The sequence below is a fragment of the Falco peregrinus genome, chromosome Z (genome assembly GCF_023634155.1).
Source record: "Falco peregrinus isolate bFalPer1 chromosome Z, bFalPer1.pri, whole genome shotgun sequence".
NCBI classification, from domain to species: Eukaryota; Metazoa; Chordata; class Aves; order Falconiformes; family Falconidae; genus Falco; species Falco peregrinus.
This window is the reverse complement of record NC_073739.1, coordinates 32640094-32664942: the sequence shown is the minus strand read 5'-3', so window position 1 is coordinate 32664942 and position 24849 is coordinate 32640094. Positions and strand designations below refer to the sequence as shown.

Here is a 24849-nt window from a genome sequence, read left to right as displayed (position 1 = left end):
GCTCATCAGTTCTGCACAAATACCCAGGAGCTGTGACGTTTGCTGGGGAGGGGATGGTGGTCTTGACTGTCACTGATGGCCTGCTTAAAAGGTTGTACCCACTGCAGATGGGCTGATTTCAGGACCCTGCAGCCCTTTGCTAAAGGGAAGGCCAAAAAGAGAGATTTACTAGAGATGAGGAAGGGCAAAGTTTAAGATTAAGAGAGGAGGTGACAGCAGTCACCCAGAAGGTACCCATGAACCTGCCAAAGCAAGGACATTCATCAGTGTTTTCTCTGTCCTTCAGCTGGGGCTAAAAAGGAGATTTCCAAAGACTCACCCAGCAGGGGAGGTACCTGTGTTGTGAAGTCCTGTTTTTTTTGGAAATAAATGTGAAATAGGAGATCCCTAAAGTCGAATAACAAGCCTCTGAGATTTCCCATCAAATGCTCTAATTTTGGCCAGTTACAGGGCTCCCCAGTCAAGGAATGTTGGTCATTTCCTTTCCTCCTGAGGACCATGTCAGATGGAGGAAGGAGCGAAGTGAAATCTCTGGAGACAAGAGATGGAGGGTCTGGAAAAATTATGTTTCCTGGAGTCCTAGGCATGGCAAGACTCCAGAGAACTGTCAGTGGAGGAAGGAGCAAGACAAGAGTCAGTTAACGCCTAAAAGGGAATTTTCCAGGAGCTCTGGTTGTGAGGCCAGCCCAGCCTGACAGCCTGTGAGGAAAGAGGCACATGAAGAGAGATGGTACTGGCACGGCTTGCAGCATACCCCTCCTCACAGCAATGCCAGCTAACTGGCCCACGTGTGCACTAACCCATTCCCTGCCATGGTTGCCACCCTGGGCATTACTATAATGATTTACTAGCGCTATCTGACTCTTCTTAAGGAATAATAGAAAAGTTCCCCTCTTTATGCATGCCCAGTCATTTCCTAGTCTGTGCCTTACCTCCAAATCTGCTGTTCTCATTGTGCTGTTGTACTACTTTTCCAGCTTTAATTCAGAAAGAAAGAGTTTTGATGGTGACTCTTTTTCTGAGTAAAATGAAAAAAAAAAAAATGTTTTCCCAGCTGTGTCCAGAAAAACCCAGACACACAGAGGAAAATCCAATAAATGATTAACTCAGTCTTTCCATCTGCAGATAATGGTGTTTCTGGTTGTTTTTTCTAAATTTATTTTATTTTGTTATTATTATTATCATTAGCCTTCTTCTCCATCATGGAAAGAGAGAGTCTCTATTTGATTTGAAATGCAATGTACTGAGCTATTTTCTGGTAAGTACCTGGATGATGGCTTACCTGTGGATTTCTGTCTCTTGAATGAGGGGAAATAAATTGGAAGTGAGATTCCTCTACTCTTCTCATCTTCTTGTGAGAGAAGAATAATGAGCAAGAGAGCGCCTTTATAGGCAAAAGATTACAGAGTTTATGCATTGGTTATTATTTACAGACCACTGATTGCAATACATTTTTTTTTATTTTTCTGAGGAGGTGGAGTGGTGAGAGAAGGTATTTTCAGCCATGAATTTCTGACCCAGATGATTAATGTTTGTCTTAGGAAGTGGTGGTAAGAGGCTGGTGCCAGCTGCATGGAAAAGGCACTGACACAGCAATGCGGTGATGCTCAATCCATGCATCCACTCAGATGCTGCCCTGCTGGTGAGGGAAAGCACCCTGTGGCCCCACGGTGTGACCAGAGGCAGGTTTGATCCATGTGGTATGGTCAGAAAAATGAGTTTGGTTTGCTGCACTGCTCCCACTCTGGTGATCAAGTGTGGGGCAGCTTGACAGGCATACCTTGGCAGCCCCTAGACACTGCATAACTTACCCATTTTCCTGTTTCTTGACCTGTTTTCCATCCAAGACTCCTTGCAAATGAAGAATCCACCACAATTACTTTTTTGCCTTGGGTCCCAGTCTTGCTGCATGGCATACCCAAACTTGATATTTTCAATAGTGTTATCTAGGCAATCTCAGCTGATTACCAGAGCACCACTGGCCTTGCAAAGTTCTGCTCTTCAAAATAACCCCAGCAACTGCCTTTTGCAGTTTGGCCACTTCTCGCACAACTCTCCCTTAATGAAGCTGAGAGATCCAGCCATCCCTTGCAGTGTCTTTACACTGCTACTGTTTTGCCATGGCCAGCAGTTTCTGACGTTGTCTCTAGTTTGCTGTGCCTTGTTTGCCTAGCTGAACCTCAGCCCAGCACCCACGCCACAGCTGGGTCGCCTGCCTGGTATTGGGTCCCTTCTCCCCATCAGTGCCCTTGGCCAGGGGATTTGCAGCAGCTTAGCCAGTGAACCAGGCTGGACACTCCTGCAGGGTTGACTATTCACCACCTTCACAGTGGCTGCCTGCTGAGTACCTGACTGCCTCTTTTTTTTAAATTATTATTATTCTAGGTTGGGTTATGTCAAAATGCATGCTGTATGCTCAAACTTGAACTCTTAAGCAATTCAGAGTGCTCTGTAGCTGTGACAAGCCCTCATAACTGCTTAGAAAGCTGCCAGTTTTTGTGCCAACTTTTGCTGACATTTTTTTTGCTTTTTTGGATATAATTAACTGGAAACTTAAATCAAGCCTTTGGGCAAAAAACCAGAAATTTCCTTCAGAAATGAACTACAAGCACCCCATTTCTTTGCTGATTGCCTGTTCACAGTAGTTTTGGGATTTAATATCGCCCTCATGCAGAAAACGATAATCAGTGGTACAAGAAATACCACATTCCCTTGTGCAAATCTCAGGATGGGTGGTGCCAAACCCCATCACCCTCCTTTGCAGTGAGGTAAACCGACAGCTAGGTAGATGCCAGCATGGCAGGGGCTTGCAGGGTCATCCTCCCGCGAGCAACACTCTCCTCTCCCAGTACTACAGCACAGAGCACACTGGCAGCAGCCTAAATGTCCGGGTGACTCAGGCCAGATGCCTGGGTCAGAGAGAAAAGGTTAAATTCTCCTCAATACAAATAGAGGGAAAAACCCAAACTGGAGTGCAGTGGCTGTGGCTGCCACCTAGGTGCCCAGGGCCGGGTGATGGGCAGCTGCCTTGCGAGGGGTAGCATCAGCCTCCCCCTCAAACCAGGCTTACCTCAGCCCTGCTGGGGAGGAGGGAGGCAGGGCGTATCAGCTCCTCTGAGACCCAGGCACATGGTGGTTTCTTCTTCCACTGTGTTAGCCAGCTCAGATGTGGCACAGATGGGGAATCCGCAGCCTGTGCCCCTGCACCGGCCCCTGGGGCCTCAGAGGCGCCTGAAACAGATGGAACAAACCCCTGCCACAGCCAACACATGCTTGGTATTGCAGCCCTGGCTGGCGTGAGGGGTGAAGCCCTCCAGCACATCACCCTGCCCCACTGGGGCACTGCAGTCCATGGCACATGTTGGCCACAGATGGATGGGCATGGCGCTGCATCAAAGGGACATGTGCTCACATGTGTGCTGGGCTCAGTGCTGGCACACGGGACAGAGGGGGACGAGGCAGTGCCTGCAGGCCCACAGAGGGACCTCTTCAGGACCCGTGCCAGTCATTTTGGGGGATGGAAAACCAGGTTTTCATCCAACTTTTTCCCAGAGGACAGCAATGACTAGATTGGAGGGCTGCTGAGCAGGAGGCAGATCCTGTACTGCTCCTGGGACACGTGGGTTGCAATGTCCAGAGCCTGTGGGAGCCTTAGAATGGGGAGAGGGGAAGCTTCAGGGAAAAAGTGGGATGCCTTCTGATATACAGGGTATACCAGGCCTGGGGTACCCAGACAACAGAGGCACCAGGTGGCATGGGTGGAAATCTGGAGCAGCAGTGCTCAGGGAAGTATGGAGCTGGAGGTGGTGAGAAAGAGGAGGTTCTGGTCAGGAGGAGTAGAGTGGGTTCTGTGTGCCAGAGCCCTGTTGGGAGGAGCACGGGGAGATGCTACTGTATGGAGCCTCCAGATGAGCTTGGAAGAGCCCTGGGATGGTGTGCCATACAGGGAAAGCTCCAGGCCAGGGTGCATCATGCTTTAGGCTGCCAGAAAAGGATTTTTTTTGTTGTGTTTTTTTTGTTGTTGTTGTTGTTTGTTTGTTTGTTTTTGCAAGTTGGTGCTGGAGAACCAAAAGGCTGAGATTGCCCTGTGCTGGCAGGGGCTGTGGTTCCAGCAGTGAGCCAGGGGGCCAGTGGGGAGCAAGGCAGGGCTGCACTTTCCCCTCCGCTGGCCCCTAAGATGCTGCTGTGTCTGGGTGTGGTATGTTTATGTAGTGACTTCATGGTGATGCACTTCTACCACCAGGACTGTCCAAAGCCTTTCACAACAGCAAAGCATCTGGAACAGCCTTGCCTTCCACCTAAAACAGGCAGCTTTGTTTTCCAGTGCAGGGAGAGGAGCAAACACGAAGTGCTTAGCCAGTCCTGGTCCTTGCTCCAGATTGCTCCAGAAAGGCTATCAATTTTGGTGGGTTAAAAAAAAAAAAATAAAGCTTTTAACTGATACTGAACGGAATGCAAATACATTGAAATTGCAGAAACTAACATCCTTCTTTATCCAGTCTGTCAGCTACTTGTGTAGTTAACTCCTGTAACTGGGCCCATGAGATTTGGGGGTATTTTCTAAAGTGCGGCTTCTGACAGGGAAACCCCAGTTTATGAAAAAGGACAATTTGCGGAGTTCCTGGTTAGAGAAATCCTAACAATGCCATCGCGTGCTTAGAGACCCGAGAAGGCAAGAGAACTTCCAGTGAACCGTGGAAAAAAAATAAATGAAGAATCCGTTTTGAATGTTCAGATGGGGTCACTGGGGAGACATCTGCGCTCCTTCGCTTTCTGAAGTCGGGCTGCGAAGGAAAGCCCCCGGGCTGGAGCAGGCTTTTGGGTGGGTGGGTGTTTTTGGGTGGGTTTTTTTGCCCCAGCAACTCCGAGCCGCAGTGAAGGGATTTAGGAGCGGAGCGGAGTACAGCGTGTCCTGGCCCCGCGGGCGCCGGCCGTGTCGCTGCCCCGCGCCGCTGCGGTGGCACGCCGCCTTGCTCGTGGCTTTCGCCCCGTTACTTCGCTAATCTCGAAATAATTCCTCTTTTTTTGAAAAATCTTTTCGAGGAGCACGTGGTACTCCGTTCCCCTTCCCGTACTCACGCCCCCCCCCGCCCCCTTCGGGCAGCCCCCTCCCCTCCCCGCCCCCTGCCCTCCGCTCCGTTCCCCTCCCCTCCGGGCAGCCCCCCCCCCGCCCCCCCCCGCCACCCGGCCGAGCCCCGGCCCGCCCCCGCCCCGCCCCGCCGGGCCCGGCCCGCGCCGCTCCCGCGCCCGCCGCGGCCACCGTGCTGGGGCTGCCCGCGCCGCGCTGCCCGGCTCCGCCGCCGGCGGCAGGGCGCCCCGGGCCCCGGGCCGGCAGGGCGCTGCGGGCGGCAGGGCGCTGCGGGCCGGCAGGGAGCCGCGGCCCGGCACGGCGCGGCACGGCGCGGCAGAGTCGGCACGGCGGCGCGGGAGGGCGGCTGCGATCCGCCGCGGCCGGGATGGGAGATGGAAGGAGCCGGCGGCGCGGTAAGGGGCGACGTGTGCCCGTGCGGCGGCGGGGGGTGCGCGCCGCCGGGGGCACTTTTTCCCTTTCATTTACTTTGACCTTTCCACCCCCCACCCCCCTTCTCATTTCTTGTGTCTTCGCCCTTTTTCTTTTTTCCCTTTATTTTTCTTTTTCCGTATTTCCATTTCCTTTTTGTTTTCCTTTTTCTTTTCCCTTTTTTATTTCTTCCTGTTCTTTTTTCCTCTTCCCTTTTTATTTCATTTTTCTCTCCTTCCTTTTTTCTCCTTCTTTTCACACTTCCCTAAAGGAAAAAAGCTCAGAGCCTGCTTCAGGGCTCATTACTGCTAGATCCCCAGAGACACCAACTGCACCAGGGAGGCTGCACTGGGACCCCCACCCCAGGGGTGAGATCCCCAACCTGCGTTTGTACAGTTGGTTTTTCTTCAGTCTCCACACTTGTAACTTGGCTGTGTAACAAATCACCACCGTTGGTGCACTGACAAGCTCTTTTAATCATACCACGTTCTCGAATTAAATGAGGTGTTGTGAAAAAGCCAGCGTCTTTGGCAGAGTAGTAGCACTGTGCTTTCTGGGGAGGAGTGGCGTTGAGGTGAATTCATCGGTGGCGTAAAGTTTTAGAAAGTTAAACATACACAGGGACGCTCCTGTGCAGTTGTGGCATTATCTTCATCCTTGCTACCAGGGACTGGAGCTACGCTTCTCAGCGTATGGGAACATAAACAGAGTTGTAGTGAGCTTGAACTTCACGCAAACTCAGCAAAGATGCTAACATCCCGTATAGATGCAGTACTGCCATGCCATAAGCAGCAGTTACCTGGCTCCCACAGCGTGCCACTTAGTAAACTTCAGGCAGAGCACATCAATGTGTTACTGAAGATACTTGGGTGTGTGACAGGCAACTGCAATTACTGCTGCTTTTGCAGCTTCAGTCACACTTTAATTCTGTCTGCGTGTAGGGCCATTCAAACAGAGAGAGCAAGTCAAATGCAGTATTTCTAATGAAACTTGTGGCTGCACACCCAGTGTTTGAAGCAGTTGTAATAATGGGCTGCTGAAAATCATCCAAGCCTTTCTGGTTTAGCTAGTAGAAAGAAACCTCTTTCTACTCCAAACACTTTTTCATATCCTTACTTGATGTGTTTCAGCAGATGTTACCAGTTTAACGCTAGCTATGAATCTGACCAAGCTCTGTTGATGTACACAGACTGAGAGTTTGGCTATAGAGATGCTGGTTTTAGGGTATGCCTTTGGTCAGAGAGAAGGTGAGGTTAAACCAAGTGTGAGTCCCTGTGTAAATCCTCCCCTTCAATTACAGCCTTGGTTCATTGCAGGTAAGAGTATAAGAAAATCCTTTAAGGCAGTGGTGATGTTAAAAATAATTCTAAGAAGCTGATGCACTGCTCTCTTCAAAATCATTACAACAAAAGAATTAGGACTTCTTGATACATAAAGAAAAATCTTGCACAACTTACCTGTGTGAAAGGGGTCCTCTTGTGCTGTTGGTACTTGAGCAGATTATCTGATTTGCTGTTGCCATTTCTATGCCATCACATTGAGAAGGAAGAGCGCAGTGAGGATCCTAATAAACACAGTAGTGGTGGTTTTTTTCCAGCAATAATTTATTTGCTCTTTTCAAGCTGCTTAGCTGAAAGACCTGGATGTCATTCAGAGTATTTCCCCTCCCCACCTCCCCCTCAAAATGGTCTTTTCTATTCTTGCCTGTCTTACCAGGAAGGTTTGGCACTTGGTTTTGCAGCTTTGCTTTAAGAGATGGTTTGGGGTTTGATTCCTGTGGGTTGAAGAGGCAATCTGTCTGCGGGTGTACCATGGACCAGTGCCACGAAGCATCTCTGCAGACAGGTGGTTGCCTCCATGGGCATGCTCGAAGCCAAGTGGTGCGAGCCTCAGCATTGGGGCTGGCAGTTGAGGTGGGGGAACGATGCTTCTGATAAACTGTCCTTGTGCATGCAGCAGAGTTGATTGCATGAAATGATCCCTGCTCCGTGGAGAGATGGGCTGGAGACCTGATTTTTTTCTGAGGCATTGCATGTGTTTCTTTTTTGAGTTCCTCTGTTTAGTTGCAAAGGCCCTGAGGGAGAACAAGAGCCTGGGGTACTGCTGGGTGCTGGTTTAAAGATAACTTAAGAGGTAGCACAATGTAGCAGCTTAGGGAAGAAAGCCCAAGGAAGGGAGGGAGGGGGTAGTGTCTGGAAAGTAAGGTTTAGGTGGTACTGGAGGTACTGAAGAGCCATCTGCCAAGCTGCTGTGCTCCAGCTGAGGCCAGGCAAACCCGTGAGCTGCTGCCAAAACTCAAAGGCTGGGGCAGTCAGCCACCACCCAGAGTATCCTGCTCCACCTCAACTCTGCGACGTGGGTGCTGGGGATCCCCAGGGTGCAGCAGCTGGTAGAGTTGGTTGGTAGAAGGTTTGTGGGCTCAGCCAGAAGAGGTGGGAGTGATGTTGCCAAGCTCGGCAACACATGCCACCCATTCTACTTGAAGGGGTGTTTCCTTGTAGCCTCACAGCTTCTGGCGGAGCAGGGATTTCAGTCTGGCTCTCCCACCCAGACCTGCTCTGTGCCCTGAGGGGTTTGTCACATCTCGGTGGGTTGTAAAGCTGTGTGTGTGTCCTTCCCTTTGGAAGTTTGGCTGAGAGGGTGTATATGCGATAGAGAGCTCCTCTGGATTGTCATCATGCAGAGAAGTGGGGCTGCAGGTGGACAAGTTTAGGTCTTGAGCAATTTGTGTCTTAAACGTCTGAATGTCTTTCTGAAAGAATTCCTGTCCTCCAGCACCCATGGTGACAGAGGCTGTTTCCAGTCCTTTTTTTCTGTTTGCACTGAGATGAGGTTGTGAGGGGGTACAAATTGTATGCTTCCATGGGATGAAAAAGGTCTTTGAGACCAGCTCTGAGTGTCTGCCTGACACTTTAAATCTGGCTGTAGGTGTCCTATGTTCCTTTCGGGAATGGCACTGTTTGAAGTATGTGTCTGCAGGATGTTTCCAGATGTTTTTTCTGAGCACAGCCCCTTCTTCTCTGAGATGCCTCTTGCTGTTGTGCCAGCTCCTGTTGGAGACCACAGGCTCCTGGGATGCTAATGTATCCAAGCATTTATTCTCTGCATTATAGAGATGAGCAAGGCCGGTTGTGGATGGGGCTTAAAAGCAGGGTCGGGTGAGGGCTAGCCCTCTGGGTGCGGGCTAGGTTGCTGCAGGGTTGAAACAGGAGTTAGAGGAGCACAAGTATTATCTAGCCCTTGAAGCCTGAATTGCTCCAGAATTGACTGTACTTCCTGGATGCTGTAAGCAAACAAACTTGCCGGGGCACAGGATTCAAGCTGTCAGTCAGAGTGGGAGCTATGTGTTTCCACCTCCACTGAACACTTCAGCAGCTCTGGCTGCTGAAAGCATGTAGTGTTTGCTGTGGCTGGCTCTGCGAACTGTACACAAGATTTTCAGTGCTGCAACTGCTGGAGTAAGCCTAAGAAGACCACACTGGAACTGGCTTTTGAGGATGGGCTGCCAAGGCAGAAGCACACCGGTCACTGTCATGCTTGCTGAGGGCTTCGTGTCACAGTCACAGCAATTTTTTTGACACCTGGTAGAAGGTCTGAACAAGAGGGCATCATCTTCAGTCTGTGATACAGTAGTTTAAGAGTGGTAAGAAAACAATCCAAATGGCACAGATTATACAGTGCAAGCTGCCTTTTTGCAGAAGTGATGAATGAGGCTTGCTTTCTCAGTGTAAAATAGCACAGTGGAAGAGGTGGCTTTTCTCCAAAGTGTACTCATTATTTTTTTACAGTAGGAAGTGTCATTGGGGTAATAGCCACATCTCCCAGGCTGAACGAATGCCAAGGATGATGGCAAGATGCACTTAAGCCTGGGATATGGCTGCATTTCAGTGTTAACGGGAGAACCCTTACCAGGAAAACCCTTTTCTTAGAAGAAAATGAATTATAGTACCAGTGAGTTCAGCTTTCTCATCTGTGGACTCACTGTGGCGTAATGAGGAAGAAGGAATTATCTCTGTGTAAGTTTTTTATATATACGGCATAAATATATATAATATACATACATATATATGTATGTATGTTTTATATATATGTCTACTTACCAGTGGGACATTAGAGCCAGCTGACCTACATTGTGGTGCTTTTTTGGGAATATATCACCTTTGGTGTCTTCTGCTTTCCTGCCATGGCTGAAACTGCCTAGTGGCTCCTGACCATGGGGCCACGGCTGCCCAGGGATGTTGCTGCTGGTACTCCTTAACTTGCACTTTTTTTAGCAAGCAAGCAGTCTGCTCTTGCAAAAACATCTTTTCAGTTCCCTAGTGCTTGCACAGCAGGAGGCTTACATGGAATTTGTTGGTGTCACTTCCAGCTTCTGCCGCAATTGTGCCAGGGAGAAGATGGCTTAGATGAAACTTCAGTCAAATTTCTGAGCTGAAAAACTTCTGTTAAATCTAGTTGAGACTCAGAAAGAACAATTTAGGTGAAAGCTGTAAAATTAATTTTAATACATGATACGAAATAGTCACACAGGGTCAGTGAGCTATGTCTAAGTTAGCGGGAGATACATACCCTTTTTGCACATACTCCGTTGCTGTGTTGTAGCTCAACACTTTGCCCTTGCCAGAGAGGAAATGCAGGTTTTTACACCTTTGCAAATGTAAATTCTTCCTGTTGCTCTGGTGTAGAGTGGCTTCGGTTTGGGATGTGGTGTTTGTTTTTTTACTATTGCCTGAAGTCCATAGAAGATTTTAATACTTTGGGGTATTATCTTAAGCCATGTTCATAATACTGATTTGAAAAAGGAAGATGAGCTTTCCTGATATCCTGTCCTTCTTTACCTCCATCCAAAGAGACAGTGCTTATTTAGCCAGACATAGAGAATGTATAGCACATGTGGAACCCCTGCAAGTCCTCAAGGCTCAGCAGATGTTGGCTTGGGTTTTGGAAAGAATTTAGTTGCTTAAAGATGCAGAGGTAACTTCTGGTAAACTCATGAGGCACTTAGGCATATTCAAATTTTAGCTTCCATGGAGTTGAAATCCATGTAGGGCAGACCTGTAACCTGTCTAAACATTGTTCTGCTCTCGGAGATGCCTAAAGATGATGAAAGTATGCTACCTGCTGCAGAGAAACAGTCTGTCAGTTTGCTAAATATACTTGAACAGATTGAACAAAAAAAGGTAAATGTAAGATGTCTAGTACGTGTGCCACTGATTTCTCTGAATAAAAGATGTTGTCTTTGTGCAGTTTTTCTTAAATCAGGCCCCATCCCGACACTGTTTGACATAACTCAGGAAAAATACTCGCACTATGGCTTTATTAAAAGTTTTGGATCTCTTTTACAATTTTTTACATTTTATATCTAAGAACGTGTGTTCATGCAGTAAGCTAAGTCCACCTCTCAATGAATTTGCTTTGATTCTTGCACATACCTTAAAAATAATGCATAGACATCTAGAGGTCCTTACAGCATACATCAAAAATCACTGACTTGGCAAATACAAAATGCTGAGTGACCTTTAATGGCAAAGTGTAGTCATACAGACTTTGGATTAATATGCTGTTCACATTCACACTGTTACAGCTCAGACAGTGTCAGCCTTTGCATAATAAAAAGCATTTAATTCAGTGTAACAGCTGACTGCTCCCTAACAACTTCAACCAAACAACACAGCAAACATTTCTTTAAGGGCAGAAATACTCAGCTGCGGGTGTAAAACAAGACAACCAGATGGAAAGCAAATTTTACCTGCAACTGCTTGATACTGCTACTAAGGCATCCCTTTTTTGTCACTGTTCCCATGCCTTTTTCTAAGCAGTGACTCTTTTGCTTCATTGCTGAATTGAGCCTCTCATCAGACACTGAACTTTTGTGAAGTCTGCCTTTGAGCAGGGAGAGCAGCCCCGATGCTGTCTGCACCTTTCAGTTTTACCCTCTCCAGCCTGACGCTTCCTGGGTGGCTGCTCCGGGTAAACACATCCCGCAGCATGGGAGTGGCGCGGCACACCGGCAGTGCCTCCCTGCCTTTTGGTGAACCCCTGGGGTGAAGGTGTGGGGTGCGTTGTGGTGAGGACTGAGCAGTGGAACTGGCTAGACCGTGCTGAGCCCCAGGTCTGGTGGGTTCAGGGCAAAGCCCAGTGCGCAGGTTGCACTGGCTTGGACCCAAGGTCATTATAGCTCAGGAGCATGTATGTGGTCACAGATGTCAAGAGATGCCTGGGAAGAGTTCAGCTTGGAGATTCATGAGAAGGATGTGATTTCTACCAATGTTGTGGATTTGTATCCCTTGAGCTTGTTCACGCTCCTCTTCAGCTCCTGTAGGATTTTAGTTTCCATGACACTTTTTCAGGAAGGTCTGTGGCTTTGACTATGAACTGTGCAATGGACCATCTCCTGTTGGGGTGTGATGCTGACTCCTAATACCTTCTTTTGATGTCTTCTGGCTGTTGTATTAAAAGAGGTGGTGAATTACTGACTGCTCTTGGTCTTTTTCAAACCCCTTGTGACTGCATGCATCTCTGCCACGTGTCTCTCAGCTGCTTCTTTCCTTCAGCTGCCTCTTTCCTTCAGCTGGAAAGTCCTGGCTGACTTGGTTATATCCCCTTCCATAAGCCAAACTCCTCAGCTGGACAACAGCTATAGGCAACACCCTCACACAAGCCCTTTTTTTCCTCCCTCACATTCTGGCTGTCTGCACATCTCCCTGCAGCTCCTGATAGTTACAAATCAGGATAGTTACAAATCAGGATAGTTTAAAACCCAAACTGCGATTTCTTCTCTTGCAAAACCTTTGCTTAGCATTAACTTTTGGCAGCTCTGGCTGAGATTTAGCCATGCAAAACTCCAGTTCTTTTAGGTCTTAAATCTATTTTACTAATGCTTTAATTTGAAGAGTTGCAAACATGTATATTAGTGTGTGTGGGTGTGTGTGTGAGGAGAACACAAACATGGTGTAGTCACATGGAAGTAAAACCAACAAATTTTGGTAGTGGTCTTTTTGTGAGCACCTCTCTCTGCTCTGTGTGCTGTCAGTGCACTAGGTTTCACCTGCTAGCAAGTTCAGCTTGCTGCATTTCATCCTGTTACTTAGGGTGGTTACTTAAGAAAAGCTCAACAGAAATAGTCTTCTCAGAACAATTGCTATGACCTGTCAAAAGCAGTGAGGTTTGCAAAGCTCATGCCCCCACAGGAGTGATAACAGTGCTTAAAAACAAGAGCTGACCACTAGTGCCTGGCTGTTGGGCAGGTTGTCCATCCATGACAGCAGAGACAGAGCTCTTAATGTGTGATTCCATAGAGACTTGGCCATGGCGTTGCAGCTTGATTCACCTGGTCATTTTGCTCTGCTGGGAACTTGCCGGAGAAAGCTGTAAATCTGTGGTAACCGTCTGTCCATCATTCCTGCTTTTGTTGGGTTTTTTTTTGTGGGTTTTTTTTTTTTTTCTTTAAGCTAGCTCCATTATCAGATACTGTATTTCTGTCAGTCTTGGGGAGAAATGGGCATGGTGCAAAGACCGTGAAGGTAGATGTTTAAATTCCTCCTGAGTGCAGATACTCACTGTATCAGGGTATATGATGGGCTGCTGAGGGTCATTTGGCTTTTTTGCAGCTAGAGATGTTGGTGAAGTAATAAGAATGGAACAGCCTGGGATTAGAGATGGTCTAGGTGTGGCTGTGAAGTCCTCCGTAGTGGGCTGCACTTTACAGGCATCCTGCAGAGACTTTTCCCTGCTTCCTTGTAGCAGTGCTGACAGCTCTATTGCAGCTGCTGCAGCATCACCCCGTGAGCTCTGTGAAACCACCTGAAAGCACTGCGCTGACGGTGCACGGCCTGTCACCTGCTGGTACCCGTCAGCCACGTGGCCGACGGGAAGGTCGTCAGCTCTGGGAAAGGCAGCTCTGCACAGACAAAAGTGTGCAAAACTGGGGCTGCCTGAGGGTGCCTCATGGTATGGCTTAGCTGTGGAGACCCTCACCCCAGCTAGCCAGTTCTCTACATGTCTTCCAGTAAGCCTAGAAGAACTGGAGTAATAAATTCGTTCTGGGAGTAAAGTGGCTGGGTTTTAATAAGAAAGTTTTCAGGAGTCCCCCTGAGGAGGCTTTGACCTCTCTGTCATGGCTTGCAGCCCTTTGTGAAAGGTCCTTAGACCCCTTCCTGCTGATTTCCTTTTAGCATGACTGGTCTCCTGCTGTCCAGCATTTCAGCTGACCCTTGCTCCCTGAAGGCTCAAGCTTGGGCACCCATCCCATTCTGCTTTTTCCCCCAAGTACCATTTTCCCAGGGCTCCTGCAAGGACTCAAATCTAGCAGCATCTGGCCTCTCAGGGGGTCTGAGAAACTCCAGACTGACATTTGCCAGTTGATCATCTGTCCCTTTGTACACTTCCTCCTTATTAGATGTTTTCAAAGGAAAGACATGACCCTAAGTGTGAATGGTTCAGGAGCCATGGGTTCATGCCAGTTCTTTGTGCTCAGACTGACCCATTCCTTGTCCCAGCAGCCATGGACAATGTCACCTCCTTCCACTGAGACCCACAGAGGTGGAGCCTAGCTCTCCTGTTGGCTCAACTGCAAATGGCTGTGAGATAACAAGACTTTGAGATGTCTTTGATACCACATATTAATGCTCTCTGGGATGTTGGTACTTTAGAAAAAAAAAAAAAAAGCCCCAAGGAGAAAACAGTCTGTCCCAAAAAAGGCCCCAGCCAGAACCTCAGCTAAATTCAAAAGAGGATGCTTCGGTGCTTTCCATCCATGGAGAAAAGAGAAGCATTTTCTTCAGGCTTGGATGACTCACTGTGCCTATCTAAAAACCACTGGGATTTTTGGGGGGCAGTTTGAGGGGAGCTCATAGGTGGAGCTGAGATCAAATTCATGCAGAGACACTGTGCTTCAGGAAGGGCAGCAGCCGGCTCTCACCAGGGGCCTGCCTAAAGCCATCTCCTGGGTAAGCTGTGGCGAGGTTTCTCCTTGCAGCTGCTGATGCCGTGCTCCAGCTGGGTGTTTAGCCAGCAGAGCGGAGCAGAGCAGGGACAGCCTGCATGCTTCATGTGGGGCTGACTCACCTGTCCTTGGCAGCTCCCGCTGAAAGTGTGGGATCCCCTGAGGTCTTAGCATCCCACTGCTGTTCAGTTCAGTGCAGAGGAGGCATGGACGCAGCAGCTTCGCTTCCCATGCAGGCTGGAGACTACCACGAGTGCTGTGGGCATGCCCTAAACAATCTCTGCTGCCCCAACAAGGGACAAAAGCCCAGTGAGGTGGGACCTCTGTTGACCCATGCCAATGCCTTGTGCGAGGTCAACAGAAACTGGTCCACTGTGTTGGCAGGAGGTCTGAGGGGTGAAGCCTGCCATGTCCAGGCTAACACAGCCTCACAAATGTTACACAAAAATCACCCGAGAGGTAAATGCAGCCTCCCCAGCTCCCGAGCAAGAGAAGTAGGCTTCATCAAACATGTTCAAACAGGAAGAAAGCACTGCAAGAGTGGTGAACGAATGGGCAGGAACTGGCTGCTGCTATGCCCAGAGTGCAGTCGGACTGAAAAACAGTGCGTATGTGGGTCGTGAGAAATGTATGTACAACTGGGATGATTTAAGGGGATTGATGCTCCGAGCAAGCATCAGCCTCTCCAGCAGTGACAAACACCAGATGCATCAAAGCTGGTGGTTAAAGCCCTCTGAGGGAAGCAATTATGAAATGAGTTGACCCGGATGCAGATTTCTTTGCCCTTGAGCTAAGGGAGAAGGCTTAAGCAGGAATTTTATATTCCTTCCAATCTTGCTTGTATTTAATACTTGCTAATGCATCTTGGAAAGTGCCATGACCATTTGTCCAGCCTTTCTCTTGGCTCCTGTTTTTGGGGCATGATGACTTCTGCAAAGTTTGGGTGAGTGGCAGATTGAAAGAAGAAAAGGAGAGGACTTGTTCTCTCTCAATTTTCTGGTTGGTTTGTTTGTTTTCTGGTTTTGTTCATCCCCCCCCACCCCCCCACCCCGAGGAAGGACAACAGTAAAGTAATCTTAAAAGCCAGCTCTAGCTTCATAGCATTCTCATTCTCCCTCCCTCCTTGTTTCCTCTTCTTGATATCTCTTGTTTGGGTGAAGTACCTTAAACTTTTCTTTAAGCCTGGATCTGGAGGCTCAGAAGTGCTGTACCTTGATACATCCTTATGGTGCTCTGACAGTGTAAATAGATGTTAGGTTTAACTTTTCCCATGCACAAGCCAGTATCTGTAATTCTCATCAGTGGTGGTGAGCACTTCTGAAAATCAAGTTACCCCTTTCAGATGCCAAGACAAAGCTCTTGCAGTCTCTGCTTAGGCACCTAACTCTAACAAATGCTGCCCTGTACACTGAAAACCCATTAATCTAACCATTAATTTCTGCCTGTAATTGGATGACACAGAGGGTGCTCTTTTTCGTTGCTTTACGGTAATGTACAGGCAAATACAGACCCTTGGAAGATGTTGCTGTCGGGGAAGCTCAGTGCAGCAGACGTCTGTGAATCCTCCAAGAGCAGAGCTGAGGGATAGACATGCTCTGTTCCAGAGGTGTGTAGATGAGAAATTCCTGACTGTTCAGGAACTGGACTGCTTTGTCTGTTTTACTTTCCATTTCATTCATCTGTGAGTGGGATTTGGCACCAGTTAGTTGTATAGCCATCCCATCCCTTTGCATCCATCTGGGTAGGCTGAATTTTTGGCTCTGTAAGCTACTCCTGCCCAGGCTATTGCAGACCAAGAGCTGCCCCCTGTGTGCTCTGGGTCCAGCTGCTCCTTTTCTAGCCCTTCCTGCCTGGCTGCCTGCGAATACATGCAGCCCTGTAAAAGCATGGGTGACACGGTGGCTTCTTCCAAGCTCATTTCATCATGCTTGTGGTAGTCAGTCATCCTTGTGCTAGAAAGCTTTTCATCTGTTTCATCACATTTTTCCCAAAGTATTTGGTAGCCTAGTGTTAGGAGGTCCATCAAAGTACCTGTCAGAGCCCTAGTGATGAGTAGCTGGACCATTGAATGGTAAATAAATATATCCAAGACCCCTGCATAAGATCTACTACCCACTTATTACAGAGGTGTTTGGACTAAATCCTGCAGAACTGGCACAGTGCAGGAAGATGGGGAGAAAATTGGGGTAAAAGGCCAGGAAAATCTGAAGCAAAACAGTTCTAGGACGTGGGGCAAAATAGTTATTTGTCAATATACTCTTGGAAGAAAAATGGAATTGTTGGAGAGCTGGCCTTGGAGGAACATATGGATCTGTGATTCCATGTATCTCTGATTAAAGAGCCTTGATCATGTGTTGCTGTGAATTATGTGTCTCCTGTACTTTGAATTTCTGTTTGTAGCTGATGCTTACCCTAAGGTATTTGTTGGAAGTGTATAACAGTTATTATTGTCCTGGGGGGCAGAATGTTCCATCTGGCTTCTTTTTTTTAAGAAGTATGTTTGTAAGCTAAGGCCTTTGCCAATGTGAACCATGCAATAACTTGCTATGCCCTAACAATTGGCTGCCTCTAACATAGAGTATGAATATAAAGGTCACTGAGGATTTATAGAGTTAATGATTTATTTCACCTATCACTTCAGACAGAATTACGGGCTTCGTCTTGCCCAACTGGGAAGAAACCTAATGCCAACTGCAGACAGTTTCTGCATTGCAGTTTGTTGCTGATGTGTGCTTTATCTTGGAAGGTTTGATTTGTCCCCACCTATTCAGAAAACTAATTTTAATCTTGGTCCTGCTGCCTTTCTCTCCTCTGAGTAACTGGACCTTTACTGTGTCAAACTGCTTTTTAGGGGTGGGAAGCAGTGGGAAGGTGCTGGTGTCACCAGGCCTGTGTGGCACCGGGATGCTCAGTCTGTCCATCTGTCTTCCCCGTTGCTGCCCTGATAGTTGGAGGGACCACCCTGTGTCCCTTCCCTGCCTTCTGGCCACAGCAGCAGGTTTCACTTGGGTGGTATGGTCATAAAAAGAGATTGGACTCTTGTCCTGATCTAGATGGTGGTGGTCAGGCTTGGGCTGCCCAACTGGGACCCTCAGACAGCTCTCACCACATGTTTGCATACCTTATTATCCTTTCCCCCATTTTTTATCATCCTTGTTGGAGCCCTTTTCTCTGCCCCAGACTCCTCCCAGAGAAACAGCCTGCTCCATTTATGGTTTTCCCATGGGTCCCATTTTTGTGACATCCATACTCAAATTTGCTATTTATGAAACTATTCCCTAGACATTTTAAACCCTAACTGGTATTGCTGAGATGGTTTCCCAGTGCTGCTGGCCTCGCAGTGGGTACGCTGCTAAAGATGTGAGAGGCTGAGTGCCCTCGCATCACATCTAGCACACTGAAATGCTTGGGTTCAAAGGCAGAGAGGGGAGCTCTTCAAAAGTAGTCTGAGTTGGCCCATATCTGCTCTGGTTGGTCTTGGTGGTGACAGAGTTAAATGAACAGTTTGTAAATCCTACCTGACAGCCACCTGAGGGGATTTCATATTCCTGCTGCTGTGTTTTCACTAAAAGGTAGATAAGATTTTTTCATTTTGACTCTACAGGCAGAAGCAGTTGTGTGGGATAATGATGTATCAGCTCATGCCCAGACTATTGCCAAGGCTAAATATGAATTTTTATTTGGCTTGGAAGAAGAGAAGCCTTCAGAAATGGGTAAGTGCTATTTATGACTATTGTGTGTGGGGAAAAAATAAATTAAAAAATATCTTTTAAGCCACTCATCAAAGTTTTGCAGGAGCTGCTCCCTAATGACCCCATGAGGGCTGGGACTATAGTGCAAGTACCTGACCAAAGGAGCCTGCTGGTTTGACCCCAGAAAATAACAGCAGTTCCCTGTCTTGTGCCTCCACCTTTCTGTTTGGCTTATCTGGGCCACCTTGATGTGGCAGCGGGGACTCATGTGCTGGAGACACGCTGGCGGAGAGAGACTTCTCTGCAGTGGAGTCGTTTCAGCCGTGCATTTTGCAATTGTGTATGCTGAAACACAGCCAGCTCCGCCTGGAGATCCTTCCAGGAATGCCCTTAGTGGTCTGTATGCTGCTTTTCCTACAGCTAGAGGTAGATAAGATTTTAATTTAGTTACTTGAGGTGCTACCTAAACTGCTCAGTCCTCTGTAGTTAGTTATTTGAATCCAGGTGCAGCATCTAATGTTATGCCTAAGGGTCAGTCTTGTTTCTGTTCTTTTCTTGTAAATACAGGGTGTTTTCTACCTTTTCGAAGCCCAGGCTTACAAGAGAAGAAATGTAGTTACTATACCTATTTTTCTTGCCTCATGGTAACTACCAACAATCCGTGCCCTCTTTGCAAAACTGTTTCCTAAGGCTGTTCTCTTTGCACCTTGATCCTTTCTAATGCAAACTTTCTGGAATGCCACTTTTAATTAAAGAAGACTCCCTTCTTGCCAGAGAAGGGCAGCACTGTGTACAGAAGCAAGCTGTGTAGGCTCCTCCACTTCAGTAAGGAAAGGAAAGGGGGGGAAAAAAAAGGAAAGAAAAAATAAAAAGCAGAACCGAAGTCTGGAAAGTAAGTAAACAGTTTCTGCCTGCATTTCCTAAAGTTTGGTCTTCCACTTGGGAAATCCTTATTGCGGAGGGGAAAAAACCCCAAAACAACTGAAATGTTTTCGTTTAAGAATTTTAAAAACTTTTCCAAATTGCCACAAAATGCATATGGGATTATTACATGAATCACGATGACCTCATTTCTTGTTTGGAGAGACACAGTGTGAGAACACTGTCAGCAGGCATTAGTACATTTCCGGAGATTGGCATTAAATAAAGTATGCTGTGTCTAATAAATCCAAGAGTCTATTGTTATTACTAACCAAAACAATTATCAAATGTGATGGGTATTATGAGCAGACTAGCACTGAGCCCTAAAATAAAGGTTGGCAATGAATAAGCCATATATTGGCTTATGTGCATACTTTTTTGTGTTTTTCCTGTGCTGCTGCTTGCCTTGTTTCTGAATCTCCTTCTGTCCCTTTATTAATGAGAGACTACCATTAGGGGCTAACAATTAGTGAAATGGCAGTGACTTCAGGGGAGAGCTTCCAAATATTTAATGGTCGTTAACGTGTAACATTTGTGAATTGTACCCAAAACCTGCATGACATTGTGCCTACCCTGTCTTCACGCTGTCACATACAAATGCATCCTTCTCCTCCAGGAAGACACCTGACCACAATGGATAAATGAGAGTGGTGCTGCCCCTTCTACTTTTTTTTCCTTCAAGCAAGCAGGTTTCAACTGCTTGTTAACTGGAGATGGATGGGGATGGGGCTACTGAGGGCACAGTAGTACAGACCCAGGGCTTGGTGCACCAAATCCTGGCTTCCTTTGATTTGACCTATGTTGAATATGACAGATGTTCTGGGGGGGAGGTAGCTATGCCTGAAAGTCTCTCTGTCCTTCCCTGTGTTAGATGGGGAGGGAAAAACCACCATCAAAAATCTGAACAAAGCTGCTGCTTTCTAAGGTTGCCTTTAAAAGAAAGAAGACATGCCTTTTGTGGATCAGAGAATGAAAGATTTCAAGCAAATGAGTGATGGGGGCAGGGCCAGGAAAGTACTGGTGTTTAAACTTGATCAAGAGAACAGCTTGTCGCCATGGGCAGTAAAGCTGAATTTTAATTAATCCAACCCAAAGCAGTTCACCCATGGACTGGCCTCAGAAACTGAGAATGTAACACATAAGCTGATGAACTGCTTAATTACTTCTGCCTCCCAGTTTATCCTTTTTCTTTTGGCCACAACCGTATTACTGAAGCCCTGCTGGATGCTATTGAGGATATGCATTTTTTAATTGGGTACTAAAATACTCGCGCTGGAGAAGCAAATTCATAAGGAAGAATAATTGGGGGTGACCGTAGTACACACTTCTGTTTGCCTAGCCTAGATGGGAAATGGTAGACTTTGTTGATAAGCTGCTGTTGATTTTTACGTCCCAGGTTGAAGCTTGTGGTCATTTTCACAGGTAAGAGGAGGGGAAAAACAAGAGTTGTATCTGTAGAAGAGGTGTTTCATCAATGATATTCAAATGCTAATAAAGCTGCCACATTAAAAAATCAATTCCTCCTCATTTCTCTCCTTTGTTGCCCTCAGTCTGATTCTATCTGGGATATTTCTGATCCCTGATGTACCTGTTGTGCTCTTGTCTTTACTGTGTGATGCCTCTTGTCTGGCTCCTCTCCTTTCTTGCCTGTTGCCCATCCTCCTGCCGATGCATCACTTGGAGCAGATGCAGGTCCAGGCCTCAGGATTCTCATTGCATCGTGGGAGCGCTTGAGGCCACACATTTCCCAGCACATCCCTGCTTATGGAGCTGCTTCTTGCCACTGCTGGAGCAGGGAAGATGTACGACATGCAGCCATGTGCCCCTGTGCTGCCTGGCCACTTTCCTTGGCAAAACCCCAGACTTCTGCCTTCCAGCAAAAGAAAATGTTATTTAAAAACTGAACTTGGCTGTGTTGGACAAGACAGCTCAGTGCCATTGACATAAAGGACACTTGTTGTATATGGAAACATACCCTCCTCTGAAACAGTGATCTCTATTGAGCAGCCTTGTCGTTAGGCTTGGGCATGCTACAGACTACCAGTTTTTATGGATTTTCAGTTAATACATTTAGATACCAAAAAGAAAAAAACACCCCAGCTCTGACAACATGACTTTGTCTTAAAAAGTGCTTTCTTGGGGAAAAAAGAGAGGGATGCTATAAAATAATTGCTTAAGTAAACATGAAAGCCAGGTACCCCATAATTCCTGCTACATGAGAAAATAAATCCAAGACAGTTGTTAGGAAGAAAATAGCATCTTAAGACTCATAAACAGTCTTCTCTCTGATGCTTCTAGGAGGAGAAGTCACTCACCCCTTCTGTGTGACAGAGGGTTTAATCTCATCCTTCACAAAAAAAACCCTGTACATAGTCCCTGGGTTGCTATGCAAATCTGGTCTTTCCAAACAGCTGCTGGCAGAAGCCTGTTTTTGAATTCCTGGTGAAACAAAGAGATTTTTGGAAAGCCTGTCACTTGCTGTTTTGTGCAACTGAGCTCCTTTAACAGCTTGCTTCTGCCAAAAGAGATGATCCCAGCCGCACACTGCTGCAGATTGTCTTGTACTAGTTCTTGTGCTCATCTGTTCTCTTGGCTAGCTCAAGCCAGCAAAAACTGAGTAACAAAAAACCCCCAAAACAATGCCAAAAAGCCAACTCTAAAAAAAAAAGGGTTTACTTCTGTCAACGTGTGCTGAATCACCTCTGCAAGTGGTCAAACAGAGCCAGAGCTGTCTGAAAGCCACAGGAAAGAAAATGAAATGCATAATTTAACCCATGTGACACACCCATTCCTGATCCTGAATCAAGGAACTGATTGCTTTTGCTGTAGAATTTCTTCACCTTGTTTCAGGAGTAAAGGAAGCACACAACGGCTGCTTTTTTAGTGCAAGCAAAGCCTTTTTGTGGTGCTATGATGCTGACTTAAACAGCCTTAATAAAATTAAGGTACTTACCCCACTAACTTTCTGTAAAATTAGTATTGCTAATTTACTAGTTGTCCTTTGCTCCTCTGCCTCGCTTGCTTTCCTGTGTCACTTCAAGCCATGCCATGTCCAGCTCTGCTGCATCCTCCTTGCATTGTGTGGATGTGGCACTTTCCTGATCACTGCTCTGAGACCTTAGATCACAGTCACTTGCATGTTGCATTGTTCTCGCAGTAGCCCACATTGCTGACTGTAGTCTTGCTCAGTGCTTCAACTGCATTGTTTTCCGTTTTCATGCACACCCTTTGTCATGTTTTCATCTCTTGCTCCTTCCATCTCCAGGCAATCCTGGAAGTCTGGGCTCCCTGCTCTGGTATCTTCATCTGGAGCTCTGCTTTCCTGAAAAGGTGCAAAATTGAGGGTTGAAGGACAGCCTGATTTTCCCATTCATATTGCTTAATTATGGTGGACAGAGCCTATGAGGATATGTACGTCAGATGTGCATTTAAGAGTATGTCCTGCAACATTTAACAGGGACACAGGCAAGGCTGGAATCCAGGAAGCTCAGACCTGTGGTGCCCCCACACACTTAAGTGAAATTCCATCATCCTCTTGTGGGTACTTGACTCTATCAGCTTTTTTGTTGCTGTTTCTAGTGTCCCACTGCATTTTCTAACACACTGAAGACCCATAGGAGTTTTTAAACAGTAGTGTGTAATCAATACATTTTCTTGTAGATATCCCTGCTGTTTGGTGTTGCTGGTTAGCAATGATGCAAAGAGAAGGTTAAATCTTTAATTTTAGGTCTCCAGAGGTGCTGTATTAAAAGGTACTTTACTAGTTGGGTTTGTGCGCTCTAAGAAGTTATTACCTCCCTGGCACCAGCACGTTGACTGGGTGTGCTGAGTGCTCCTCTTTCATCGCAGCATGGAAACCAGGTCATTTTGAACTACTGCTTGGATACTCTGAGGCAGTGCTGTCAGAAGAGCACATCTGACTGTGTATATGGAAAAATTAATGATGGTGAAGGAGACAGGTTGCACTGTGGGCTGCATCTTGGCTGTGTGAGGTGTAGTTGTCTTGCTGTCTCTTCCTTTGAATTTCTGAGTCCCGCTTCCCAGAGCTGGGCAAAGCTGGGGCATGCTCTGGAGCCATCAGGTGTGGTGTGATGGATGTCTGGGTTTCCAGTCCCAGGGAAAAGAAAACTAAAGGGGCATGAGGTATTATTATGCTAAGTCCCTTGCTCTGCAGGAGGAAATTGGATGTCTTCTGACCTGCACTTGAAAGCTGGATGGTTCAAGTTATTATAACCTACAGCTGCAGAGAGGAGATTACCACATCCTTGACTTGGTAAACAACAGAGTTGTTTGAAGGTCAAGGTTTTAGTTCAAATAATCTTTAAAACATAGGCTGTTTGTTTATTGTTTGTTAAAGGTGCAGAATAAAGCACTCAGTTAGGAAGTGCTGGAGTTAAGGCAGTAGTTACCTCCCTGTCTGTGGGCTGTCAGCCGAAGCTTACAGCTGTGCTGATGTGAGCACACAAGTATTTGGGGGCCTGGTGATGCTGGCAGCCCCGTTGTGGTGTCTGGCTGCTTCAGATGCTCTGAGCACACGTGGTGCAAGCTGAGCTTGGCTGAAGCTGGCAGGGTTCAGAAGCACCTTCCTGGGGGCTGCTGGGCCCTTACCTTCCATCAGGCAGACAGAAAACAATGCATCCAGGTTTGTGGGCCCAATAGGAGATGCTCAGCCAGCTGACTTGGCTCACTATAGGTGTGTATGGTGGGGCAGAGCTGAATTCACGTGAGCTCCTCTCCTCTCCTTGGCTTCAGCCCCATCACCTGGTGAGATAGGCAGCACACCAACACAAGCCCTGCATTGTGCTAGAGTCTCGATTAATCTCTGAAGCTTTCTGAAGGAAAGGATGCATGCTACCCTGCTGCTGGAGATCGGTGGATAATGAACATGGAGAAGGCATTTAATTAAAATTATGTGGGTAGATGCAGTTCTGGCCTGGGATCACACTGAAAAAGCGTAACACAGGGTACAGCGAGTATTTATCCTGTTCACAGTTCACCGCTTTAACAAGTATCTTCTGCTGCAGACCCCCACGCTGTTTATTTAATTCTGTCCAGCTTCCTGAGAAAGGCAATCTCATTCACACTGTGAGCTTGCTGAAAAGTTGCCATGCACTGTCCAGCTGCGCCTTTAGCAGCAAATACTTGGTGTCTGGGAGATGCACATGTCCCTCTACAACCTGTTTTTGCTTTAGCTGGGTGCATAACCTGACACCCAGCTGTGAGGCTGCTTTGGGGACTGCTTAGCAAGCTTTCTCTTAGCCTGGCTAATTGGTCCTGAACTCTGAAATGCAGTAAAGGACAATCCCTTCATGTGGATGCACCTCGTTTCTTCAGCCGCTGCTGCAAAGATCCTGTTTCTGAGATCTCTGAGATTAGTGTGGGGTGTTTTTAAGTCGTTGTTGCTTGCTCAGAGTCTGGCAATATATTTTTTATTGGAAGAGATCTTTCTATTTGAAGGACTTTTTGAGGGTTTTCTTTAAAAATACAGTATTTTAAATATGTAACAGTACAAGTGGATTCAGAGAGGCTGTAATGTCTTTGTCGTTGCTGCAAATTGCAACTTGAAGTTGGCCCTTCAGCTGAAGGCTCTTGGGGAGCTTTTGAAGTAATTCTTGCTATCACTTCGTTTATCTGAACTTAGACAATTGCCTGTTAGGTGCTTCCTTTCTAAATTACAACAGTGGAAGGATAGAAAAATTTGGATTCTTTCTGGATCTGTCTTTTGAATTTTGGGTTTAAGACTTTTCCAAACATAAGTCTTAAAGCAAAACTTCAGATTCTCACAGCCACAT

At 46.9% G+C, this 24849-nt stretch overlaps 1 protein-coding gene across 7 annotated transcripts in view; it reads left to right on the top strand.

The window, feature by feature from the left end:
* Positions 1-24849, top strand: part of PSD3 (pleckstrin and Sec7 domain containing 3) — a 140378-nt gene that overhangs the window by 16772 nt on the left and 98757 nt on the right. Inside the window, exons 1-2 of one of the 7 annotated variants that reach the window (XM_055790659.1) lie at positions 5267-5484; positions 18049-18157. In XM_055790659.1, coding sequence (XP_055646634.1) covers positions 5464-5484; positions 18049-18157 — 130 coding nt within the window. In that variant the 5' untranslated portion in view covers positions 5267-5463. Of the gene's footprint in view, positions 1-5266; positions 5485-18048; positions 18158-24849 lie in introns of those variants that run through there. The other 6 variants (XR_008744753.1, XM_055790656.1, XM_055790657.1 and 3 more) reach the window with 6 other exon arrangements.